The sequence below is a fragment of the Myotis davidii genome, unplaced genomic scaffold (assembly GCF_000327345.1).
Source record: "Myotis davidii unplaced genomic scaffold, ASM32734v1 scaffold1224, whole genome shotgun sequence".
Taxonomy (NCBI): Eukaryota; Metazoa; Chordata; class Mammalia; order Chiroptera; family Vespertilionidae; genus Myotis; species Myotis davidii.
The window spans coordinates 80,017-102,665 of NW_006295383.1; the positions used below are offsets into that span (position 1 = coordinate 80,017).

General features: G+C 41.4%; 1 protein-coding gene and 1 pseudogene across 2 annotated transcripts in view; both read right to left on the minus strand.

Moving 5' to 3' along the window:
* The window catches only part of PTPDC1 (protein tyrosine phosphatase domain containing 1), a 67,308-nt gene that overhangs the window by 6,892 nt on the left and 37,767 nt on the right, over positions 1–22,649 (minus strand). Inside the window, exons 1-7 of one of the 2 annotated variants that reach the window (XM_015567983.1) lie at positions 15,233–15,622; positions 14,592–14,763; positions 12,557–12,637; positions 12,208–12,326; positions 11,088–11,225; positions 8,592–9,811; positions 508–693 (exon numbers count right to left, since the gene is read on the minus strand). In XM_015567983.1, coding sequence (XP_015423469.1) covers positions 508–693; positions 8,592–9,811; positions 11,088–11,225; positions 12,208–12,326; positions 12,557–12,637; positions 14,592–14,763; positions 15,233–15,470 — 2,154 coding nt within the window. In that variant the 5' untranslated portion in view covers positions 15,471–15,622. Of the gene's footprint in view, positions 1–507; positions 694–8,591; positions 9,812–11,087; positions 11,226–12,207; positions 12,327–12,556; positions 12,638–14,591; positions 14,764–15,232; positions 15,623–22,649 lie in introns of those variants that run through there. The other variant, XM_006769996.2, reaches the window with a different exon arrangement.
* LOC102771570 lies at positions 4,428–4,831 on the minus strand (annotated as a pseudogene).

The window sequence follows — 22,649 nt, forward strand, 5'->3', positions numbered from 1 at the left end:
CGTGACAGGAGGGAGCTCCCCAACCCCTTGATTGGCTCTGCTCTGTGCATGACAGGGGGTGGCGCTGCAACCTCCCCATTGACCCTGCCTTGAGTGTGACAGGGGGCGGTGCCCCAACCCCCCAATCGGCCCTACCCTGAGCGTGACTGGGGGTGGCATCGCAACCTCCCAATCCGCCCTGCTCTGTGCATGACAGGGTGCGGCGCCCCAACTCCCCAATCAGCCCTGCTCTGAGCCCGAACAGGGGCTGCACCTAGGGATTGGGCCTGCCCTCTGCCACCTGGGAGCAGGCCTAAGCCAGCAGGGCGTTATCTCCCGAGGGCATTTTTCCTTTTTATTTTTGTATCTTCTAAATGTTTATATTGGGTATTTCTTGGAAAAACTTAAACACAGAAATTTAAATTAGACCCAGATATATGATTCCATATGAATTCCCTTTTTACAATGGTTTTTTAGTGTGTGAACTCACATAATTAACTGCATCACTTGGTCCAGCAGCTACCTTACCTTCTCTAATAGAAACAGTGCGTCTGCAGCATCCGCACATCTGTCAGCCAACATGCTCACATCCTCTTGGGTTATCACAGGCTCCTTCAGCTGCTCCACCCACGACCACATCAAACTGCACAGGATGAAAGGATCCCTCTCACCACATATTCTTTCCCAAGCTCCGTCTTGGGAATTTAGCTCTTTCTAAAAAGAAAGGAAGGAAAAAAGAGAAAGAGGGAGGAGAGATAAGGGAGGGAGGGAGAGGAAGCAGGCACCATCTGACATCTGATGAACCTCAAGCTATCCAGGAGGCACACCGGGTTGAGATATTGAACCTCTCTAAGCCTGTTTCCCGCTATGAAGTGCATCCCTGCCCCACAGGTGTTGAGCAGTCTGAGGCCTCCCAAAGCTCACAGTGCAGAGAATGGCTTAGTTATTAACCTAAGCTTTCCACTGCATTGAGAAACCACAGCAACAGCTCAGGAAGGGAGCCTGCCTTTCAGGGTCTTGGGGAACAAATCAGAAATATTTTTGCAATGAAATAGAAAGGTAGATTAAAATTATAAATAAAAGAACATTAACCTGGGATAAGGAAAAGCTTCTGACTGAAACTTTAAAGTGTATTCTCAAAAATGCCTAAAAGTTGATAAATGTACTTCTTTCAAATTTGTTAGAATCCTATGTAGCATTTAACAAACAATAAGCACTGTACTCTGAAATTTGATAGGGTGTAAACAACTAGGAAGTCTTGCCACTACCCCACATGCCAGGAGATAATTTAGGCAGGTGATTTTAAAACTTTGCCTCACGGAGAACAGAGGAAAGTGAGATAAGAATTGTAATTTCTGAGAGGACATTTAATTTCAGATTTATGTTTTAGTAAATGAAATATGCTTGCAATAGTAATAAGCATAGTAACTGCTACCATTCATTCATTCACCCATTCTGTAATTATAGAACACTTTCCTTATGATAGGAACTCTGATTCATGACTTACCTCTGATTCTACAGCAACCCAATTCCCTCTACCGACAAATGTACTGGGGCTCAGGAAAGATAAAATAACTTGCCCAGGAGCCCAAATCGAGAAAAGGGCAAAACAGGCATTCCCACCAGGTCTACTCCACCCAGTCTGTGATGTTTCTTCATGCCACCAGGGTCCTCTGGCATAAATAAGTCAACTTGAGAAAACAGGCTGGGCAGAAATGACAAAACTCAAAGACACTCTTATTAAATGACCGTTACATCAATATGTTTTCTGAAATCTTCAGTGGGATTAGGAAAGACATAAGAATGATGAAAAGTATTAAACACATAAGCTGTATCCTGCTCTGGGGCATTTGGGCCATGTGACTGCAAGCATGTCATGTGATCCCTGGGACCCATAGTTCCCCCATCTGTGATACTTAATTTATAAGGACTATACAGATTAACAAAGAACCTGTGAATAATATCTGCCTCCAAGTATTACTGTGAAATCACGAGATAAAAGACATGAAAGGGCCTAGTATAAGGACAAGGTGCATTATGCCATTTAAATCATGTTCATTTTGCTTTTTCTTTTAAATGATTTTTTATTTTTCATTATAGTTGATGTACAATGTTAGTTTCAAGTGTACAGCCCAGATCAGACCTTTATATAACTTACAAAGTGACCACCTTGATGAATCTAGTGCCCATCATACACCACAGTATTGACTATGTTCCCTAAACTGTACTTTCCATCCATGTGACTACTTGTAGCTACCAATTTTTACTTCTTAATCCCCTCACCTTTTCCACCCAGTCCCCCAATCCCCTCTCCACTGCCAAGCATCAGTATTCCCTGTATCAATGAATCTGTTTCTGTTCTGCCTATTCTCCTTTTCTGATTTCACATACAAGTGAAATCATCTGACATTTGTCTTTCTCTGTCTGGTTTATTTCACTCAGCACAACACCCTCTAGGTCAGCGGTTCTCAACCTGTGGGTCGCGGCCCCTTTGGGGGTTGAATGACCCTTTCACAGGGGTCGCCTAAGACCATCGGAAAACACATATATAATTACAGATTGTTTTTATGATTAATCACTATGCTTTAATTATGTTCAATTTGTAACAATGAAAAGACATCCTGCATATCAGATATTTACATGACGATTCATAACAGTAGCAACATCCTTTGTTTTAAAGTCTATTTTGTCTGATATAAGTATTGCTACCCCAGTTTTTGTTTATTTGTTTCCATTTTCACGAAATATCTTTTTCTATCTCTTAACTTTTGGTTTGTGTGTCTGTCTTTTGACCTGAGGGGAATAAATCTTTTGTAGACAGCATATATAAAGGTCTTGTTTTCATACCCATTCAGTCATCTTATGTCTTTTGGAATATTTAATCATTTGAATTATTTACAGTAATGGACAGATATATATTTCTTGCCATTTTATTATTCATATTTTTTATCTTTTTTTCCTTCTTCTTAAAGAAGACCCTTTAACATTTCGTATAATACTGGTTTGTTGGTGATGAAATCCTTTAGTTTTTTTCTTTTATGGGAAGCTCTTTGTATCTGTCCTTCAATTCTAAATGATAGCTTTGCTGGGTGGAATAATCTTGGCTGCAAGGTCCTTGCTCTTCATCACTTTGAATATTTCATGCCAATCCCTTCTGGTCTATAAAGATTCTGTTGAGAAATCAGCTGACAGTCTTACGGGAGCTCCCTTCTAAGTAACTAATTGCTTTTTTCTCTCTCTCTTTCTCTCTCTCTTTTTTTGACTACATAAAATATTTTTTATTTATGTAAAAAAATGTACCTCTGGCAGGCAAACTACAAACTGGGGAATTTATCTGCAAAATACATGACTAAGAGGAACCTATTAAAAATTCTTACAAATTAGTAAAAAACAAGACAAGCATCTCAACGGCAAAAGCCTCATAGACATAATCAAAATACAGAATACAAAATTAATAAAGAAAATTTTAAACATACCAAGTTTTGCCTATCACAATGACAATGAGAGAAGAGAGAACATAGCCAATGGTGGTATGTAAAGTATAAAAAAACAATTATAAACGTTTTGTTAGCAACATGACAATATATACCTTTTGACAGTACATACTTCTGAACGTTTTCTAAGAAAAATGAAAATGTATAAAGATTTAGTTAGATTACTGTGGCCAAATAAATTGTGGTAAACCCATTTAATGAAATACTGTGCACACATTAATGTTGCTGAAATATGACATGGAAAGACATTCTAAAATTTTAAAAAGTCTTCAATGGCGGCCACAAAACAGCATAAGCAGGGCAAACAAGTTTTTTAAAATATAAAATGGCCAAAACCGGTTTGGCTCAGTGGATAGAGTGTCAGCCTGTGGACTGAAAGGTCCCAGGTTCGATTCTGGTCAAGGGCATGTACCTGGGTTGTGGGCACATCCCCAGGGGGGGATGTGCAGGAGGCAGCTGATCGAAGTTTCTCTCTCATCGATGTTTCTAACTCTCTATCTCTCTCCCTTCCTCTCTGTAAAAAATCAATAAAATATATTTTAAAAAAATAAAATATAAAATGTGTGCTGAGAAAGTCTAAGAGGATAGACATCAAAGTATGATGTTTTCATTTGTCTGCATTTCTACAATGTGCACAGATTACTTGTTTGTTTTTAAGAGAAGTTACTGAAACTTGAGTGCAGTAGAAAAATCCTAATTTCAAAGCATCACAGTTTGAACTGAATTGAATAATTTCAGGTTAAATGCACCTGTTCAAAATTCAAAGTTCACCATTCTGTTTGGAACAATTTTTGAGAACCAAATGGTCCTATAAATAAGGAAACAGATGTAAAATGACAAGAGAGCAACTGACAAAATAATCACAAGCTTTGTTCCAATGGCTATTGCAGTATAATAAATAAAATGACAATGAACCAAAACCACCTTTATTTTAGTCTTTAATGTCCTTTTCCCCCCCAAGTTAAACATGATTAACTTAAAAAATGGCATTTACAATGCCTCTTCAAAGCACTCCCCTTTAACAGGAAACATGGCTTCACAAAATCTAGATAGTGAAAGGTTAAAAAAAATGATATTTTGTTGTCAGTATAAAACAGAATCTAACGTAAGTCAAAGAAATCCATTCATACTTCAGGTCCTTCTCCTCCAGGAACCAGAATTGTTATATTATTTCTATTTAGCAAAATCTGGCCTAATTTAGTGATCCTTCTTCATTCTGGTGTGATTTAAAACTCAGTGACATCTTCTAGTACCACATTGACAAAGTCATCAAATCCTAGAAGTGTGTCAACAATTTCCTTATCACTCTTCATCACGATTTGAATTCTTGATCCTATACACTTGTCCACAAGCTCTAGGCAGTGGTTCTCAACCTGCTGGCCCTTTAAATACAGTTCCTCATGTTGTGACCGAACCATAAAATTATTTTCGTTGCTACTTCATAACTGTAATGTTGCTACTGTTATGAATCGTCATGTAAATATCTGATATGCAGGATGGTCTTAGGCGACCCTGTGAAAGGGTCATTCGACCGCCAAAGGGGTCGCGACCCACAGGTTGAGAACCGCTGTGAGAGAGGCATCAGCTGCAACGGGTTAGTGGTAGCGTTAGCTGCCATGGCAACACTGGAAGTGCATCCTAATTGCTTTTCTCTTGCTTTTAAGATTATCTGTCTTTAATCTTTAACATTTTATTTATTTTTGTTTTATAGCAGCTTTATTTATAATTGCAAAAACTTAGAAGCAACCAAGATGTCCTTCAGTAGGTGAATGTATAAATTAACTTTGGTATATCCAGTTAATAGAATATTATTTAGCACTTAAAAACTCATGAAAAGCTGTGAAGGAACTTTAAATGCACATTACTAAATGAAAGAAGCCAATCTAAAATGCCAACATACTATATTAACCCAACTATATGACATTCTGGAAAAGGCAAAACTATGGAGACAGTAAAAAGATGAATGGTTGCCAGAAGCAGTGTGGATAAGCAATGAATAGGTGGAGCATGAAATATGTTTAGGGCAGTGAGAATATTCGGTATAATCTACACTAATAAAAGAGAAAAATGGCAATTGGCATATGACGCTACCCTTTTCATTGGCTAATCAGGGCTATGTGCAAATTAACTGCCAACTCAGATGGCAGTTAACTGACAACAAAGATGGCGGTTAATTTGCATATGTAGGCACAATGCAAGGAGGCGAAAGGGAAAGCAGGAAGAAGCCCCCTGCCACTGACAGTGATTGGAAACCCAGGGGGCAGCTAAGAGCTGGGGGGCAGGGCAAAGGCAGTCGGGCCTTATAACCAGTGTTTTGAACTCTGCATCTGGTAGATTGCTTGTCTCCATTTTTGTTTAGTTCCTTTTTCTGGCATTTTGTTCTTTCACTTGGGATGTTTCCTAGCCTCCTCATTTTAACTGCTTCCCTGTGTTTGTTCCTATGTGTTGGGCAGAGCGGCTGTCTCCTAGTCTTGGTGCAGTGGCATTATGTAGCAGGTGTCCTAAAGAACCCAGTGGCACAGCCTCTCAGGTGTGTCCGTGTGAACTGTGTGCACCCTCCTGTTGTAATGTATTGCTATTGGTGTCAATGGGAAAAACTTACCCACAGGCCATTTTGCTGTAAAGACTGGCTATGACCTCTATGGAGGATCTGCTGTGCAGGGCTGACCCCATGGAGCAGGACTTGCTTCAGTGGGGATCTGATGCCCACTGAGGCCAACCACATCTTGAGTGTGGTTGAGTGTGTCACTTATGGAGGTGGTTGGCTGGTGCTTTGGCATGTTCTGAAGCTGTCCACCAGGTGTGCTGGCTCTGGGGCCTCCAAAAGGTGCAGGGCAAGGTCAGCTGCTGCCTGTGCCCTGCCCAGGGCCACCGGACATGAGCTACAAAGCGATCTGCAGATGGCTGCTACTTATGCTAGGCTTGAAGGTGATTGGGAGGGGCCAAGCTGCCTACCAAGGCTGGCTGCCAATAGTGTCAAGTTAGGGGCCACTTAGCAAGAGGTACGGGGCATGCTGAGGCCAGATGCTGCTTGTTTGAGATTTTAGGAAACTCTGCAGCATGAGCCAAGACTGGCTGTTAGTATAGAAAAGCCACTGGAAACAGCTTGGGTGGGCCTGGAATTTGGGTGGAGCAGGGTCTCAGGGAATCACCAGGGAAGATAAAACAGTGTTAGCCAGGTTGATGGAGACTCAGATATGATGTCCACTTGCAGGCTCTATGGGGGAGGGCTCAGCAAAGGAAATACGGTCTCTGACAGCACTTCTGTGTAGGGGAAAGCTGCCCCTCCACCCCTTGCTCCCTGTAGTTCCTCCCTGTATGTTCCTGGCACATTTCAAGCTGCTGTGAGTCTAAGTCTATGCACAGGTCCTAAGTGGAATGCCTGGGACTCCGGGAGCCCTCCATCTCATGTAGTCACCATCTGTGCTGGATTAACAGCCAGAAGTTATGGGAACTCCTCCTCCTAGACTGGAATACAGGACTGGTGGAATGCGGTGTGGGGCTGGGCCCCTTGCTCCTCAGGGGGGACCTCTGCAGTGGAGATATCTCTCCTTATTTAGAACTGTCACACTATGGGTGTAGGACCAACCTGTTCTGTTCTGAGTTCTGCCCCTGCTACCAGTCTTCACATGGCTTCTTCCTTATATCTTTAGTTATAGGAGTTCTGTTCAGCTAGGTTTCAGGCGGTTTTGAAAGATGGTTTTCCTGTAGTTCAGTTGTAATTTTGATGTGGTTGTGGGAGAAGGCAATTACCTTCCGCCATCTTGACCGGAAGCCCTCTTAGTTTACTCTTTCCAGAATTCAATTAATTTGTTTTTATTACTGAAAGGCTTATAATAAACTCTAAAAAAGAAAGAAAAAAGGCAAACCTATCCAAACAAAACAGTAGTATTTACCTCTAGAAAATGCTTTCATATATGTTACATGTTGAAACAATGTGGCCCACATACCACACTGAGCAGTGTGGGCACAGAGGGGGCTGGCCCACGAGGGGCATGAGCTGTCACACTGAAAGCTAAAGGGTCTGCTGCTAGCTACCATGACATACAGCAATGCAGCAGCAAGACCTGGCCACTGGGTGGAAGGCTTGTTCAGGTATGAGTAGGGAATAAAGAACACGCTTCATGTTGAAAAAAACAACATCAGCCCACCACATTTAACTACTGACTGAGCAAACCAATTCTGATGGCGAAAGTGTGTGAGGCGCTCTCCTCCCATCACAGTTACAAGCTGACGGAGGTTCCATGTCTATTTTCCTTCCCCTGCCGCAGGAAGGCTCTGGCCCCCCTCAGAAGCGTACACACCCTGCTTCATTAATGGCAGGATGCAGAAGAGCTGCTATACAAAGAACTTGTAGTTGATTATGGGCTAACAAGGCAAGATTTCACTAAGCCAGGCCTCCCTGGGTCAGCCCCACATTGGGCAGTTGATCTGTTCTGATAACTAAGTTTATAAGGCCTACCTTTCCTCTAGATCAGCTGCTCATTCAGGGCAGAGAGCGTGGTTGATTAAGACTGTCTTTCTAGTGAAAGTACTACTCAAAAAAGGGTTAACATTTTAAATTTCAAGTAAAAGCCAAGAAAGGGACCCAAAAGACCTAACCTCAGAAACCCACGGCACACAGGTACTCTGTAGTTGCTTCTATTTGCTTTCCAGATCTGACAGGTGCCACTGGGGCAGGACCGGGGAGTCTGACCTCACTCAACACTTGTATGGATGAGCTTTGTAAAATAATTTGCTCTGATTTCATTTATGTGTCAGTGTTCTCACTGCTAGGCCTTGGGTTGGCCTAGAGATCTTTCAGGTCAGTTTATAGCTGTCTGCTATGGCCTGTACATCTGTCTGTCAGTCTATCCCACAAACCCAGCAAGAAAGAAGGAAGCTACTAATATCAGTCCCATCCACGCCTCTCTCTCTCAGGCACCCTGCCAAGTGCTAAGTGCTTTCTTCCACAGGAGACTGAAGAAAGTCTGTCATTTCTATGACATCGGGCTCCGATTACAGCTGAGAAACCTGAAGTTCGAAAGTATGATAAAAAACATGTCTTCATAATTATACAAGTAAATTTGGGAAAATGAATGATGTTTTTGCATATGTAATTAAGTGAAATGCAAATACCTGCCATATTTCTACCTTCCTTTTCACTTCCTCCTTTTCTGCAAACTCACTTAAGTTTGCCAGGGCTTTGGCTGCCAGTATTCTCCTTTCTTCAACACTCAATTCAGACTGCAGAGCAGTGTGTGGAGCGACTTCAGGCACATCTTTGCTGCTCTGTGTTTTAGGTCCAACCGAGGACTGTGCTTTGGGGCTGGAGCCATAGTCCACAGGACTGCTGCGGCCACCATGAACTTCACACTGACATGGGGTCCCTCGCTGGGGAGAACAGTGTGGTTTCTTGGGGATATCTGCAACGTTGGGTGTAACTGGTTCCCCAGGGTTGGATGAACTTGAAACACCTGAAGAGAAGGTTCTACTTCGCTGTACTTCCTTTGGAATATTCTTCCTTTGGAAAACTGGTGACCCATCATCTTTCAGTCGTTCTAAGCCTCCAAATTTAGTTGGATTCCAGAAAGAAAATGTATTGTGGACCAGCATTTCCTTATTGAAATCCAGCTGTGGAGTCTGTGGGGTATCACAGTGGCCTATGGGCATCCGCTGCCTAGGGATGTGGCAGAATGAGATCTGAGCAGATGCTGTCCACGGGGTCCCTGACTGCTCCAGAAGTGACTCGGCTCTCTGTAGATCTGAGTCGCTGTAGCTGAGTTGCCTTTTCAGGTGAGTCAGGGGCTGAAGGCACTCTACATTCCGTCTCTTCCACAGAGGGTCAAACTCTTGCTCACTGGAAAGAATCATATCCTGATTCTCAACATCCGCCGCCACTGCAGTGGGAGTGAAGGAGTCCGATGCCTCACTGTTGTGCCTCAGTAACTCTCTATCCAGCTGCATTGTGACCACCTCAGAAACGGTCTTTTCAATTTCGGCTGAGAGGCCAGGTGGTTCTACCACTTCTGTCACTACGGGCCTGTTCTCAGCTAAGTCGAGCAGCAATTTGCACACGAGGTGGATAATTTTTGGCACGTGTTTCAGAAGTCGCGCCTCATAACCATGAAGTAGATGCCGCTGGCGAGTCAGATACTGTGTTAAGGTGACAGCATGTGCTTTGGGGTCACAGCAAGAGAATATGTTGCGAAGAGGAATCAGAAACTGAGTAAATTCCCTCACACACAGTAGCTGTCCTCGAGTCTGAATGGAATTGGGACGCTTTGCCCGAACAAATATAATGGCTTGATCAGCAGTCATTCTTGTTGCAAAAACTAAGTAACAAGCTATTAAAACACCTACATAGTGAAGAAGAAAAAACTAGATGAGAAAAGCTTATATATACTTTTATTTATCACTCTCAGATGATTTAAATTTTATATGTTTTTAGAAACCATATAAATAGGAAAACGTTTTAAGGATAATATAACTCTGTAACTTTTTGCAAAGGTGTTTATATATTTATTTGTCTATATGGTACCTCTTGCCTTGACTGAGAACACTTAGTGCCCACTGTACCCAGAGGAAGCACAGAAATTGTCGCAGTGAAGCTAAGTGTGGAGTAACGGGGGATGACGGAGTAATTGTGGAGTGAGTGGGGGATGACTAAGTGTGGAGTAACGGGGGATGACGGAGTAATGGTGGAGTGAGTGGGGCATGACTAAGTGTGGAGTAAGGGGAGTCAGTGTGGAGTTGGGGGGAATCACTGAGTGTGAAATAGGGGAATGACTGAGTAATTGGGGAGTAAGGGGAGGTGATCTAGCATGTTTATCCTCTTATGCTCAACTCTAACATGGGAGAAATAAAATCCTGCTTCTATTTCCCATTTAACAGTTTCTGAAAATTTCCATCCAATGGATCCAAACACTGCCTTTGCCATCAGTTGCTGGAATATTCCTGCCTGGCATTCTGCCAAACTGGACAGTTTTAAATTTGGGAAGCATTCACATTCACAATCTATTTTTCCCCCTGACAATTCTTCTTATAGACTTGTCTCTATGTGAATGTGTGTTTTTTTTCCATACCATGATATAACACTATATTGCTATAAGCACTTTACATTAAGGGAAACAGTATAAACATTATACATTCCCCTAACGAAGCTCCTGAGCAGGTGGGAGACTCCATGGCAGGTACACAGGTACACTACGGCCAGAGTCAAGCTCAGGTGTCTGGTTGAACCAAATGGTAATGAAGATTCCAACTCATCAGTCTTTATTTCTGTCCAATACCAGCATGACACTGAGATTCTGCTGCCTGTTTAAGTAAAATAATTGATTTTTATATAGAATTCTAGGCATGGATAGACTCTCCTTCACAAACAAAATTCAGACAGTCATGAATTTAAATCTTGGCCCTTCCACTTACTTGATGTAGCAAATTGCTTAGTCTTTTCAAAATTCACATTGTTGCTAAAGATTTATTAAGACAGTAAGTGTAAAATGTTTAGAATAGTAGGTAAAACAATGCTTGCTATTTTCATTATTATTTTTAAAGACATTGGATATTAAAAAATATTATTCTTTATATGTTTAAATATACTACAAGGCAATAAAACATCCTCCTAGAATTTACCTGTTCGACCAAGCCCTGCATGACAATGGATAGCTACTTTTCCTTCTTGTAAGGCAAATGTCATCACCTTCACCATATCTAAGATGGTGGTAAGCGACGCTACACCATAATCCTTCCATCCGAAATTGTAGAAATAAACTGGGCAATGAAAAGAGAATAGGAAAAAAGCATCAACATACAGGAAAAATATTTGCAAGGAGATGTGAAGAAAGTGAGTGAGTTCATGAAGAGTAGAAAACTGTAAGGCACGCAGATCTCACTAGATGTGTAGGCCTGGAATAATAGGCTTTTTACATTTCCAGTAAGTTTATTGTTAACATTTCTTACAAAGCACATTCCCTATTACTTAAGGCATTTCCTGCTTAAACTCAGCCAGAAAGAATTATGGAAAAGCAGGACTGCAAATTAATAAAGTCAGTAATCTACACCCAAATGCCTCAGCTCTGGAGAGAAAGCATAATCCTGGTTAAGCATAGTCTAAATGACTGATAAACGGCAGAAGATGGTACAGATTTTTCCACCCAGTGGGGAAAAAAGAGCTAGATGAAAGCTTCTTTAAAAAAGTTCTAAAATCGCACAGGTTGATCCTTTCTAACCTGGTGGGATCCCACCCCAAAGTTCTTATGACTAAGGAGCTTCTGAAAATGTCACATAAGGAATCCTAGCATCCTACCCAGCGGCAGAACTGCTGTGCTGCAACAAAAGCATCAGCAAGTCCTGGGTTCCAATCCTGCTACCACAGTTAGGCTGTGTGACTGTGGGCAAAGCAGAACGTGCTAAGCTTGGGTGAAGCAGAAACAACTATGTTACTAGATTGCTTTAAGGATAAAATGAGATAACAGGTCTGACATACTGTTAATGTTAATGCAATCACTAATCAAATGTTACCATTATTTCTACAGGGTCTCCTTTCAAGGTCCCTCTCACAGATGAAGAAAGCCTGCTCTTTCAACAGCAATACCACAGAAGAATGGTAGCATTCTTTAAAGTTAAAGTGAGCTCATCTTCATGTTCAGGAGCCCTACTACTGCACAGTTATTTCCATCACCTTTTAAAGCTAAGAGATGAGCAGACCAAAGTCTCTGAGTACTGTCTTGGAGAGAAGGGTGGAAGGACTTACTGCCAGCCTCCATGAAAGCCTCAGGAAGGTATGTGAAACCACTTTCTTGTTCCAGAGGGTTCCCACAGCTGGCATGCTCACCAGGCCGCTGCAGGTTAATGACTGTTTTTAAGCCATGGCTTAAAAGAAAAAGAAAAGAATGAGTCATACTGGGAATTAGCTAGCATTTTTTTAAAAAAGTCATCACTTTTAGCATTAATAAACTATGAATTATTCTCAAGTATCTTATTTGAAATATGTTCTTTACACCTATTATTAAAACGAAAACACTTTTCCATGGATGCCAAAAGCAATGGAAGAGAAAACATGAACTGGCTTATTAAAGTGTATGAACAATATGACATTTTACCTCCGAAACTGCTCGATGACGCAGTATTTCTCAAGGAGCTCAGTGGACGGGCGAGCCATGGCCAGGATGTTATCGGTGATCCTACAGATGGGATAAAAGACTGGTGAAATCACAAAACCTAGACCATTCCAGCTCCATGGACTGAGAGCAGGGTAACCAGCTACTATTTTTTTTTTTTTTAGGATTTCAAAAACTCTGTAAAATAAAAATCTCCTTATCCAAATCTGGCCTAAATTTTGCATTATGATTAGGGATCTAAAAAAAAACACCCCTACCTAGCTGCTTAAATCTCTGGGGAAATTCCAGGGCCTAAGTATGGAATGCAACAAAACATTTTCAAGGACACTCAAGAGATTCTAGTGGACATGATGGAGAAACCTCAACTGGAGCAAAGGTGAGGTTCATTATCCATAGGTTTTTAACCAAGTGAGGGGGACAACAGGAGGCATTTTCAGTTCTTGAGCTATCTGCAGTTCAGCTACCTATGTGTTAAATGGAATAAAAACACCTGCTTTGGATGGTTGGTGTGAGAATTCAACATGACACAGATGTAAAGTCTTCAGCAAAAATCCCCACACATGGTTATTAAGAAATGCTGAGTTATTGCAATTTAGCAAAAAATAAGATCTCTGGAATCAGTCGGGCCTGGTTTCAAATGCTGTCTTTTCTACTTTCTAAAAGCTGTGCAGCGCATTACTTAGTTTTTCTGGACCTCAATTTCTTCACCAATAAAATGACTTTACCAATGCCTACTTCACAACAGTTTGATGAAGAGGAGGTAATAATTTGAAAGTGTCTAGCACAGTGCCTGACCTGTAGCCAAATGCATGTTTATTGACTGCACAAATGGACAGAGACCTAAGAAATGGCTACGTACAAGGTACATCAGGCAGTCTAACTAAAGATGTGGGTCACATGAACCTGAGAGGAGTAACGTTAAATAAACAGGGCAGGATCCAAAAAGATACCAACTCCCCCCTCCACCCCCGGCGTAATGCCTGAAATTCAACAGGGCTCCCCAAAACATTGGAACCCCCAAGATTTGATAGTACTTGGTATGAGATGAGGAGAGATGTAACATGATATCAGCAGAGGCAAAACAAAAGATTCAGATGGTTCAGTAAAAAACAAATAAAAAATATTAATGTGGCCTTAAGCTGCATTATTAGAAATTACATCAGGAATAGTGTTGGCTTTCTCACAAGGTTCTTTAAGAAAGACAGTGACGGACTAGAATATGATCTGTGCAGAACAGTGACAGTGGACACCCAACATTATCAAAATCCATGTACCCAGCAAATCCAGTATGAAAAAGTATGGGTTGCAAGTTAAGAGACTCTGGTCAACAAATTATCTAATTTGTAAATGGATTCTTGCTATATACATTGGTTCACCACTAGAATTCTTTAAACAGTGATTTTCAAATGGGATTTGGTCTGATTATCAAAACTTTTCAGGTATCACTAAATTGAAAAGATCTACTTGACAGTTTACTATTAATAAACCATAAAAAATGCAAGCATCTTATATTGCCCACTGAACTGACAACTTGGACCACTACTATTGAGACAGACTGAAGATGTATTTGTGTGAAAGTGGGTCCTTTCACACAGAGAATAGGACCAAAATTAAAGTAAGGTTAAAGCTTACCTGTATGAAATTGGAAACTATCTCATAATTTTTCAAATTTATAGCTTAGCATTTTTATTATTTCTAGCAATTTCTGAAATTTAAGAGCTATCTAGTTACCATTTCTTTAAGATATTTACATACATTATTTCACTTAATTAAAAAAAGACCTTATGGCATTGGTTATATTATTTCCATTTCATAGATGAGAAAACTGAGGTTCAGAGTGCCTAAGTGAGTAGGCCACAGCTTGTCAGGCAGCAAGAGATAGGAGGTAAGGTTCTGACTTCAAAACCCCATACATCCTCTTCCATGGCCTCCTGCCACCCGGCACCACATACATCTTTACTACCTTTTTCAACTTAGCCGCAGGGAAGAGCTACAACAGACAGACAGAATCACTCACCAGGACGAGTAGATCCCCTTAATGGCCTGCTCCTGCTCACTCCAGCGGGCTGGATTTTCATATTTGCAAGCTTTGCCCCCACAGGCCATGGAGCAGGCCATGTGTCCAGGAATGACATGCCGTAAACGCTCTCCGACTTTTGTATACTTTGGTGTTGGACGTCGTGAATTGCCTAGAACATGCAGGAAGGGATTTGAAACTCCACTCTCCAAACAGAACAGTGACCTGGGAAACGGCTTCCATTTTATCTCAGATTGCAGATGGTGCTGGTGCTGACCACCCTTTACTGTGTCAAGATTAAATCCATTTCCATTGGATCTAAGTTCACTATCTCTTAATGTAGGAAACTCTTTCGTACACAATCTCCACATGTCATACTGGTCACAATGAGAAGAAACCATAAAAGCAGATCTTTTATAAGGGAGTGAGGTTTGTTCAGAAATACATTTTTAAAGAAAAAACACACAAGTCAATAATTTTATCTATTATATATCCACTGAAACTCTCAGCATGACAGACAGTAAAAAGTATAATGCAGAATGGTCAAAAATTAAAAAGGTCTAAGCACAGCACAGCCTTTTTACATTCCTTAAATCTAAACTCAAAGTTGAGGCAATCTTTAAGAAGAAAAGGAGTTTTACTTTTTCTCTCGGGGCAAGTTGGGTTTCTCTTGGCGCAGCTGAGGGAGGACACAGCTAGCATCACCTGGAGAGAGGATGAGGAGAGCATCTTGGTGGCGGAGCCGGAGCTGGAGCCGGAGCCGGAGCTGTGCTGCCCCTGCGGCAGCCTCAGTACTGTGTCTGAGGCGGAGTGCCTGCGGCCCTGTAAGAAGGAGCTGAGGAAGGGCATGGCCGAGAGCCGCCGGGGCGGGTCCTGCATGGCGCTGGGCCCCCAAGAGGAGAGCTGGAGGCCAGGAGATGTCAGTGCCAGCTTGCTCCGTGATGAAGTTACACTGAGATAAGAGCATCACTCTGCATGATCTAACAGCCATTCAGGATAGGCTGACTTGTTTCCATAGTGACGAACAAAGAAAGTACTGATTCCCACTCAGAGTTGCACAGGCAAAGTCCCACATGAATGAGCTGCGCTTTGAACAGATTGTTCAAATATGTGGAGGAAACATGTATTTTAAATAAATTATTCCTAAATTACAACTATTCTATTTTGTTTTCCAAACATTTAAAAGATCTGACTGCCCAAAATATTACATCTAAAATACTGTAATGATAGAAAGTTAATTGTAATGAAGTAGGACATGCTGGATATTTATAACATTATTAAACCACCACTGCATTTTTTAAAACCAAAAAAATCTTGTTTTCTTGGCAGAACTATTAAATACTTGGATAAAACAAATAAAGATGTTTGTAGGGCTGATATATTAATCAGAAGACATTTACTTTTAGTTTTTATTTTTAGAATGTGAAAACCCAATTCTTGGCGATGCCTTTATTGGATAGTTATAATAGTCAGGCTTCTCAAAAACTCAAATACAATTTGGTGCCTTTTGTCAGTGACTGGGGAGAAAGAAGCTTGGGTAATGTCTTGGCAGAGGCCTACAAACAAACCTCACCAAGTATCACATTTTTTAAAGGAACTGGGTGAGGGGGTGTTGTAACTTGAGGATAAAGAATATAAAGGGAACAGAAACTTTAACAACCACCAATTGTCCTCCTCTTCCTTGGTTAATGTCAGGCTGTACCGCCCCCCACCGCAACACTCCACCCCTCATCTTTCTGTCTCTTGTCTCCAAAATGGTATTTAACCATGTGCACATGGAAACAATCTACTGCCATAGATAGGGCTCTTTTTTGTTTTGTCCTTTTTTATTTTAACAATTAATAATGCTTTAAGCAAGCATGTTTTAAAAGCAACCCATCTCCCCAACAGGACGCACTCTGTCAAATAGGACAATTTGGTGCTCCAATTCCTACTCACAGTGAAGCACCATGCCCTTGCTACTTTGTGTACAGCGACAGAGAATAATTTTTTTAATGTAACCAATCTAGAAGCACAGCTTCCAAAACTTTACAGGAGAGAAAAGAGTTGGTGCTGCATGGAAGGCAAGTTGGAACCTGATGGCAGAAGACCCCCGACTAAGGGGCGCTCACCTTGCTACCTGGGGATCAGGGAGTCAGACTCAAGTTCTGAACAAGTCTCTGTGCAGAGGTTCACGCTGCCCTGCAGAGACAGGGCTGGAAGCACAAACCTAGGGACCTACGGACAGTAACTGGAGCAGAGCAAGGGTGTGAGACAGTGCAGAGGCAGACAGATGGCAGCTGGAGGGGGGCTGGACACAGTGCCGGGAGTTCCTCCCTAAGTGAGCGGCAGAGAGACACTGGAGCTACTGCTGAACACAGGAGCCAGTGAGGAGCAGGTGTGTGACAATCTGGCAGGCAAGCTCCCTTTGAGATACAAGGCATGTGAGGTGGCAAAGGAAATCTCAGCCAGCGAATGGGAGATCCCTATGTCTGCAACTCTAAGGACACCTACAGAGGAGAGTCCAGGTGACTGCTCTCAATGGTTCTGAAGCAGAAAATAAGTTTGTTGAGGGTGACTAGTCTGGATGAAGCTAAGGGTGGGATAGTTAACATATCATCTCAGGAGTAAGTTTCGCTGTGAAATCTTAACTGGGCTGACCTCAAATAGTAAACATGTGACCATTTAAGCACACTCAGTTCCTAGACAGTCAGGGACCCTGAGTGGGAGTATTTAGGGAAGTGGACCCACTCCTGTGGCATGCGCTGCAGCTAGACTGGTGCTGAGGTGGAGCCCAGCTGACCTGTGGGTATGGTAAGCAGGGGCAGAGGCCTGCACTTCCCCTAGACACAACAGAACTGTCACTCGCCAATTCATGCTCCAAACTATTCCTTGGCAAAACTCCCAACTCACGGCCATATTCATTTTTAAAAACTACATTTATTTATGCCAAATGGCTTTAATAGGGAAGTGTACCGCCAATCCCACCTTGAACATTCTAGACTCATCTCCCTCCAGTCTTTGTCCCTAGGCATGTGGATTTTCTGCATGTTTATAATCATATTGTAAATACACTTTCTGCTTTAGTTTTATCATTTTTATTTAATGGAAACACAATAATTATGACACATTTAGCTGATGCATCATAATTTACTTATTTATTCCTTAGCTCTTAGATATTTATATTATTATCCATGATTTTATTTAAAAATAAGACAAACATTTTCAGGACTAGAACCTTTCTGATTCTATGTTCTCTTATTTAGTAAATTCCTAGGGATGGTATGACTGGTAAGCAAAATTAAATTTCAAAGCTTATATTTTTACTAGAGGCTCAATGCACAAAATTCATGCCCTTGTGGGGGGGGGGTCCCTCAGCCCCATCTACGCCCTCTAGCAGTCCTGGAGCCCTCAGGGGATGTCTGACAGCTTAGGCCTGCTCTGCCGCAGAAGCAGGAGGGGCTCCCACCATTGTGCTTACCAGCCGTGAACCCAGCTCAGGGCTTCTGGCTGAGCAGTGCTCAACCTGTGGGCATGCACTGACCACCACGGGGCAGCTCCTGCATTGAGCATCTGCCCCCTGGTGGTCAGTGTACGTCATAGCAACTGGTTGTTCTGCTGTTCGGTCGATATGCATATTAGCCTTTTATTTTATAGGATTCACATATTTCAACAACTAAGTATGAACATGCTGAAAGAGGAAATATTTTTAGCAACTCAACACAGGTTTATTTCTGAGATCAGAGAGAAATACAGAACTAAAATACAGATCAAGAGATGCTATCTCTGATATGGTTTTGTGCCAACCTCTTGGACCCCAGAAATCTCCTGATTAATTTTGTAGATCAATTTTGTTATATATACCCACGTTTTTGTTTCACAAATCTATAAGAAAGCATATTTGTGCTACACCCTAAAAATCAATTAAAAATTTTAAATAGGGATCAGTTCGTTTGCTAATGATAAATTGTTCAGACTCTTAGAAATAATATTTTAATTTTTATTTAAATTATCAATAAGAAAAAAACAGAAACCATATGTTTAGATAAACAGGAGCAGCAAGACTATATTAGTTTCTATTTCATATTTTATAGAGAATGGAATGTTTTAGTGATTTTATGAAGGGCCATGCTTTCAGCAGACACTTAAAAGGCACAGAACCCTTCTCCTAGTGGCCACAGAGAGCTTCTGTAGAAGCTCGTTATCCTCAGCCGCATTAGCCTCTCTCTGCTTTCCTTTCCTCCATCCTGCACAATCATTACTTACTTGTAGGCCACAAGAACCAACACTACTGTTGTTTTTCCACATACCTGCTAACAACTGATCTATTTTTCCTCCTTTGACAACATATTTTTCTAAATACATAAGAAAATGTCAGTTTTCTATATTTCATGAATATAAAATCATGGGGGACCCTGCCTCATTACTGTCCCTACCCTTCTCACTCCTAAATATGCTGTCTCTAAAAAAAGTCAGCCTCCAAGAAAAAGTAGGAAAACAACATAAAAGATAATCCCTGCAAGCAATCCTACACTCTCCTGAGCTGCTGTGATCGTCAATGTACAAAAGACCCCTCTCCCAGCATAATGGACACGGCCTGCTTGCACATGTGGTGTGTGTGGTGTGTGGTGTGTGTGTGTGTGTGTGTGTGTGTGTCCCACCAGATACTGTTGTAATTAACTAGTTATTAACAATAGAAAAGGAACAAAGAGAAGGCCAGACATTACAGGCAGGTCATTTGGGCAGCTTCACCAGGAGCTGCAACTGCAACCCCCAGGGAACCACCTGCCCATTCTCTGTAGATCACTGGCAGGAGGGGCCAATAAAGGATAGACGTATGTGCAGTGAAGCTGGGGTGACCAGGGGAAGTACCTGTCAGTCAAACCTGGGGAACCACGGATTTGTCAGAATGGATGGAACCAATGAAAGCCTGCAAAAATTTGGTAACACATAATCTCCTAATAAAGGAGTTCTCTGTCTTGCTGCTCCTGACTCTTGGCTTCCTGGCATTCGCCAAGCCCACATGCAATGGACAAATGGACTGATGCTGGACTGGACTTGGCTCCAACATGGAAAGAAAATTCTGGACACTGGCTCTAATTTTAGCTCTGCTGAAGCCCCGACTATACTTCTTCTATGACTGGACTAAGAGAAATGGGATCTTGGAATTTCAGGGGTGTAATTCCACAGAAATAAAGCTTTCTACAATATCTCATCCTTTCCCACAAGTTTCAGAAAATTCTTTTTCTTGGGATATTGCAAGGAATCCACCCCCATGAGCAACAGGTAGGGATGAGGACCTCTCCCCACTGGTAACACACCCACAGTTTTACTCAGAATCATCCAGAGTAATAGCTAAGAAACCAAATGAGATACTGGTCACTGCAATGTGAAATTATCTACACTTGTCATAAGCACAATAAACAACAAAATTAAAGACAAATCTCAAAAATTGGCAATTTCCTGTTATACTCAAGATTTCAGAAAGGACTAAGAATTCCTACTCAGAGAATGGGGTGGGAGCAGGAGGTCCATCTAACCTCATCCCTGAATCAATAAAGGAGTCACGTCCAGGAACTGGGCTGGAACACCTACTTTCCAACCTATCATTTTCCACTTTTTGTGACAGGAGGCTCACTTCTCACATGGCAACTAATTATTCAACTGCTGTACAGCTCAAGAGGTTTTCTAATGATGAGTCAAAATCCATTTTCTCTGTAAACACTGGTTGCAAATTCATCCCTCTAAAACAAACAAACAAAAACAAACAAATCATCTGACTTGCAAGGTTTTTAAATATCTGAAGACAAAACTTCTCCAAGATCTCCCCTATTTAGGATAAGTTAATTTTTTCAGACATCCTTAGTATATCACTGTTTCCAGATCCTTCACTATGATTCTCCTTCTAGGGACCCTCCCTCCACAGCTAAACTCCTAAAAAAGCTGCTCATGTCTATCATTTCCATTTGTCACCAGTCTCATCCTCAACTTCTATTTAACTCTGGTCTCTGCCTGCCCTGAAACTGCTCTGCTTAAGGTCTCCAATGGCCTCTGCTTCAAGATGGACTGGTTCTGACTGCTCAGCAGCATGCAAACCAGTTGAACAACTTAACATTAATTTTAAACACTTTTTGGAGAGGATTTTATTTTATTTTGAATCAATCTCAAATTTACAGAAAACTTATAACAAAGAATATTTTCTCTTGAACCATTTGAGAAGCTGCAGATAGGCTGTCCCATTACTCCAATTAACAGCATTTATTTCCCATAAATAATGAGGTTCTTCTCTACAATTCCCCCAAATTATGATTGATACATTACTAGTTGCCCTTTATTCCACAGACCTCACTCAAGCTTCACTGATTATCTCAATACTAGAGGCCCCATGCATGAAATTCATGCAAGGGGTTTGGCCCGCCACCCGCCCCTCCCACTGCGGCTTTGTCCAGAACAGCCGTGGGCAAACTACGGCCTGCGGGCCGGATCCGGCCCATTTGAAGTGAATAAAACTAAAAAAAAAAAGACTGTACCCTTTTATGTAATGATGTTTACTTTGAATTTATATTAGTTCACACAAACACTCCATCCATGCTTTTGTTCTGGCCCTCTGGTCCAGTTTAAGAACCCATTGTGGCCCTCGAGTCAAAAAGTTTGCCCACCCCTGGTCCAGAAGGTCATTGGCCTAATTAGCATATTACACTCTTATTATTATAGAATAGTAGCCCTGTGCACGAATCAATAGCTCGCTGCCGCGCTCCTGCAGCTCTCTGCCTGCTCTCCTGTAGCTCCCCCTGCCCCCACTCTCCCTCAGGACCCCCTTCATAGCTTGCTGCCCTGCCCCCTCCTGTAGCTCTCCGCCGCCCGCCCGCTTGTAGCTCGCTGCCCCCCCCTCCTGCTGATCCCTGATCCGGTCGTTACATGGTCAGTCGTTACGTAACTATCATTTGCATATTACATCTTTATTATGTAGGAATAGTAGCCCGGTGCATGAAATTCGTGCACATTAAAAGGGAATTACTTGCTCTAACCGGTTTGGCTCAGTGGATAGAGCATCAGCCTGTGGACTCAAGGGTCCCAGGTTCAATTCTGGTCAAGGGCATGTACCTTGGTTGTGGGCACATCCCCAGTGGGGGGTGTGCAGGAGGCAGCTGATCGATGTTTCTCTCTCATCGATGTTTCTAACTCTCTATCCCTCTCTGTAAAAAAATCAATAAAATATATATATTTTTAAAAAGGTAATTAGCAGAGATATTTTAATATTGGTATGTGCCCTTTCTCTATAATATAAGTGTGAGAGATGAAAGGAAATTAGTAAAATGTATAAGAAAATAATATATAAATTTATTAGTAAATAAACAGTAACAAAAGGATATAACAACAGAGGCATGATATAAAAATGACAAAAACATGATATGAAAACAACAAAAACATGATATAAAAACAACAGTGATGCAAACAATGACTGATAAAGTGATTAAACTTATTCTAATATCTCCCTATACACCACATTAAGAGTAAAAACACTTTCAGATGCTTGACTAATTTCCCTTGTAATGAAGTATTTAGAACTTTAACTGTAACGTCACATGCTCTTCAAACTCAAGAGAAAGCAACATATAACTGACCATGTGTGAAAACAGTTTCAGGTTGGAATATGCCTACTCTGTCTAGAGTTTGTCCTTGGGATTTATTAATAGTCATCACAAATGCTGGTGTCATGAGAAACCGTCATTGAATCAATTTAAATGGAAGGCCAATGTCAGATGGGGACAAATTAATTCTTGGAATCAGAACAACTTCTCCCTCTGCAGATGCTGTTAATACTTCAGCTTTGATAATGTTAGGTCATAATCTTTTGATAATAAATCTGGTACCATTACAAAGACTCCATTTACTATTAAGATTTCTCGATAGCATGATGATTGCACCCACTTTCAATTTTAGTTTATGACACAGCATTCCCAAGGGAGTAATACTATTATGAAATTCGATGGCAAAATTTTCCTTTTCAGCATCATCTGTTGAATCAATGGAATCATCACTCAAATATGTGTGAAAATCTCCATCGAGTATATCCAA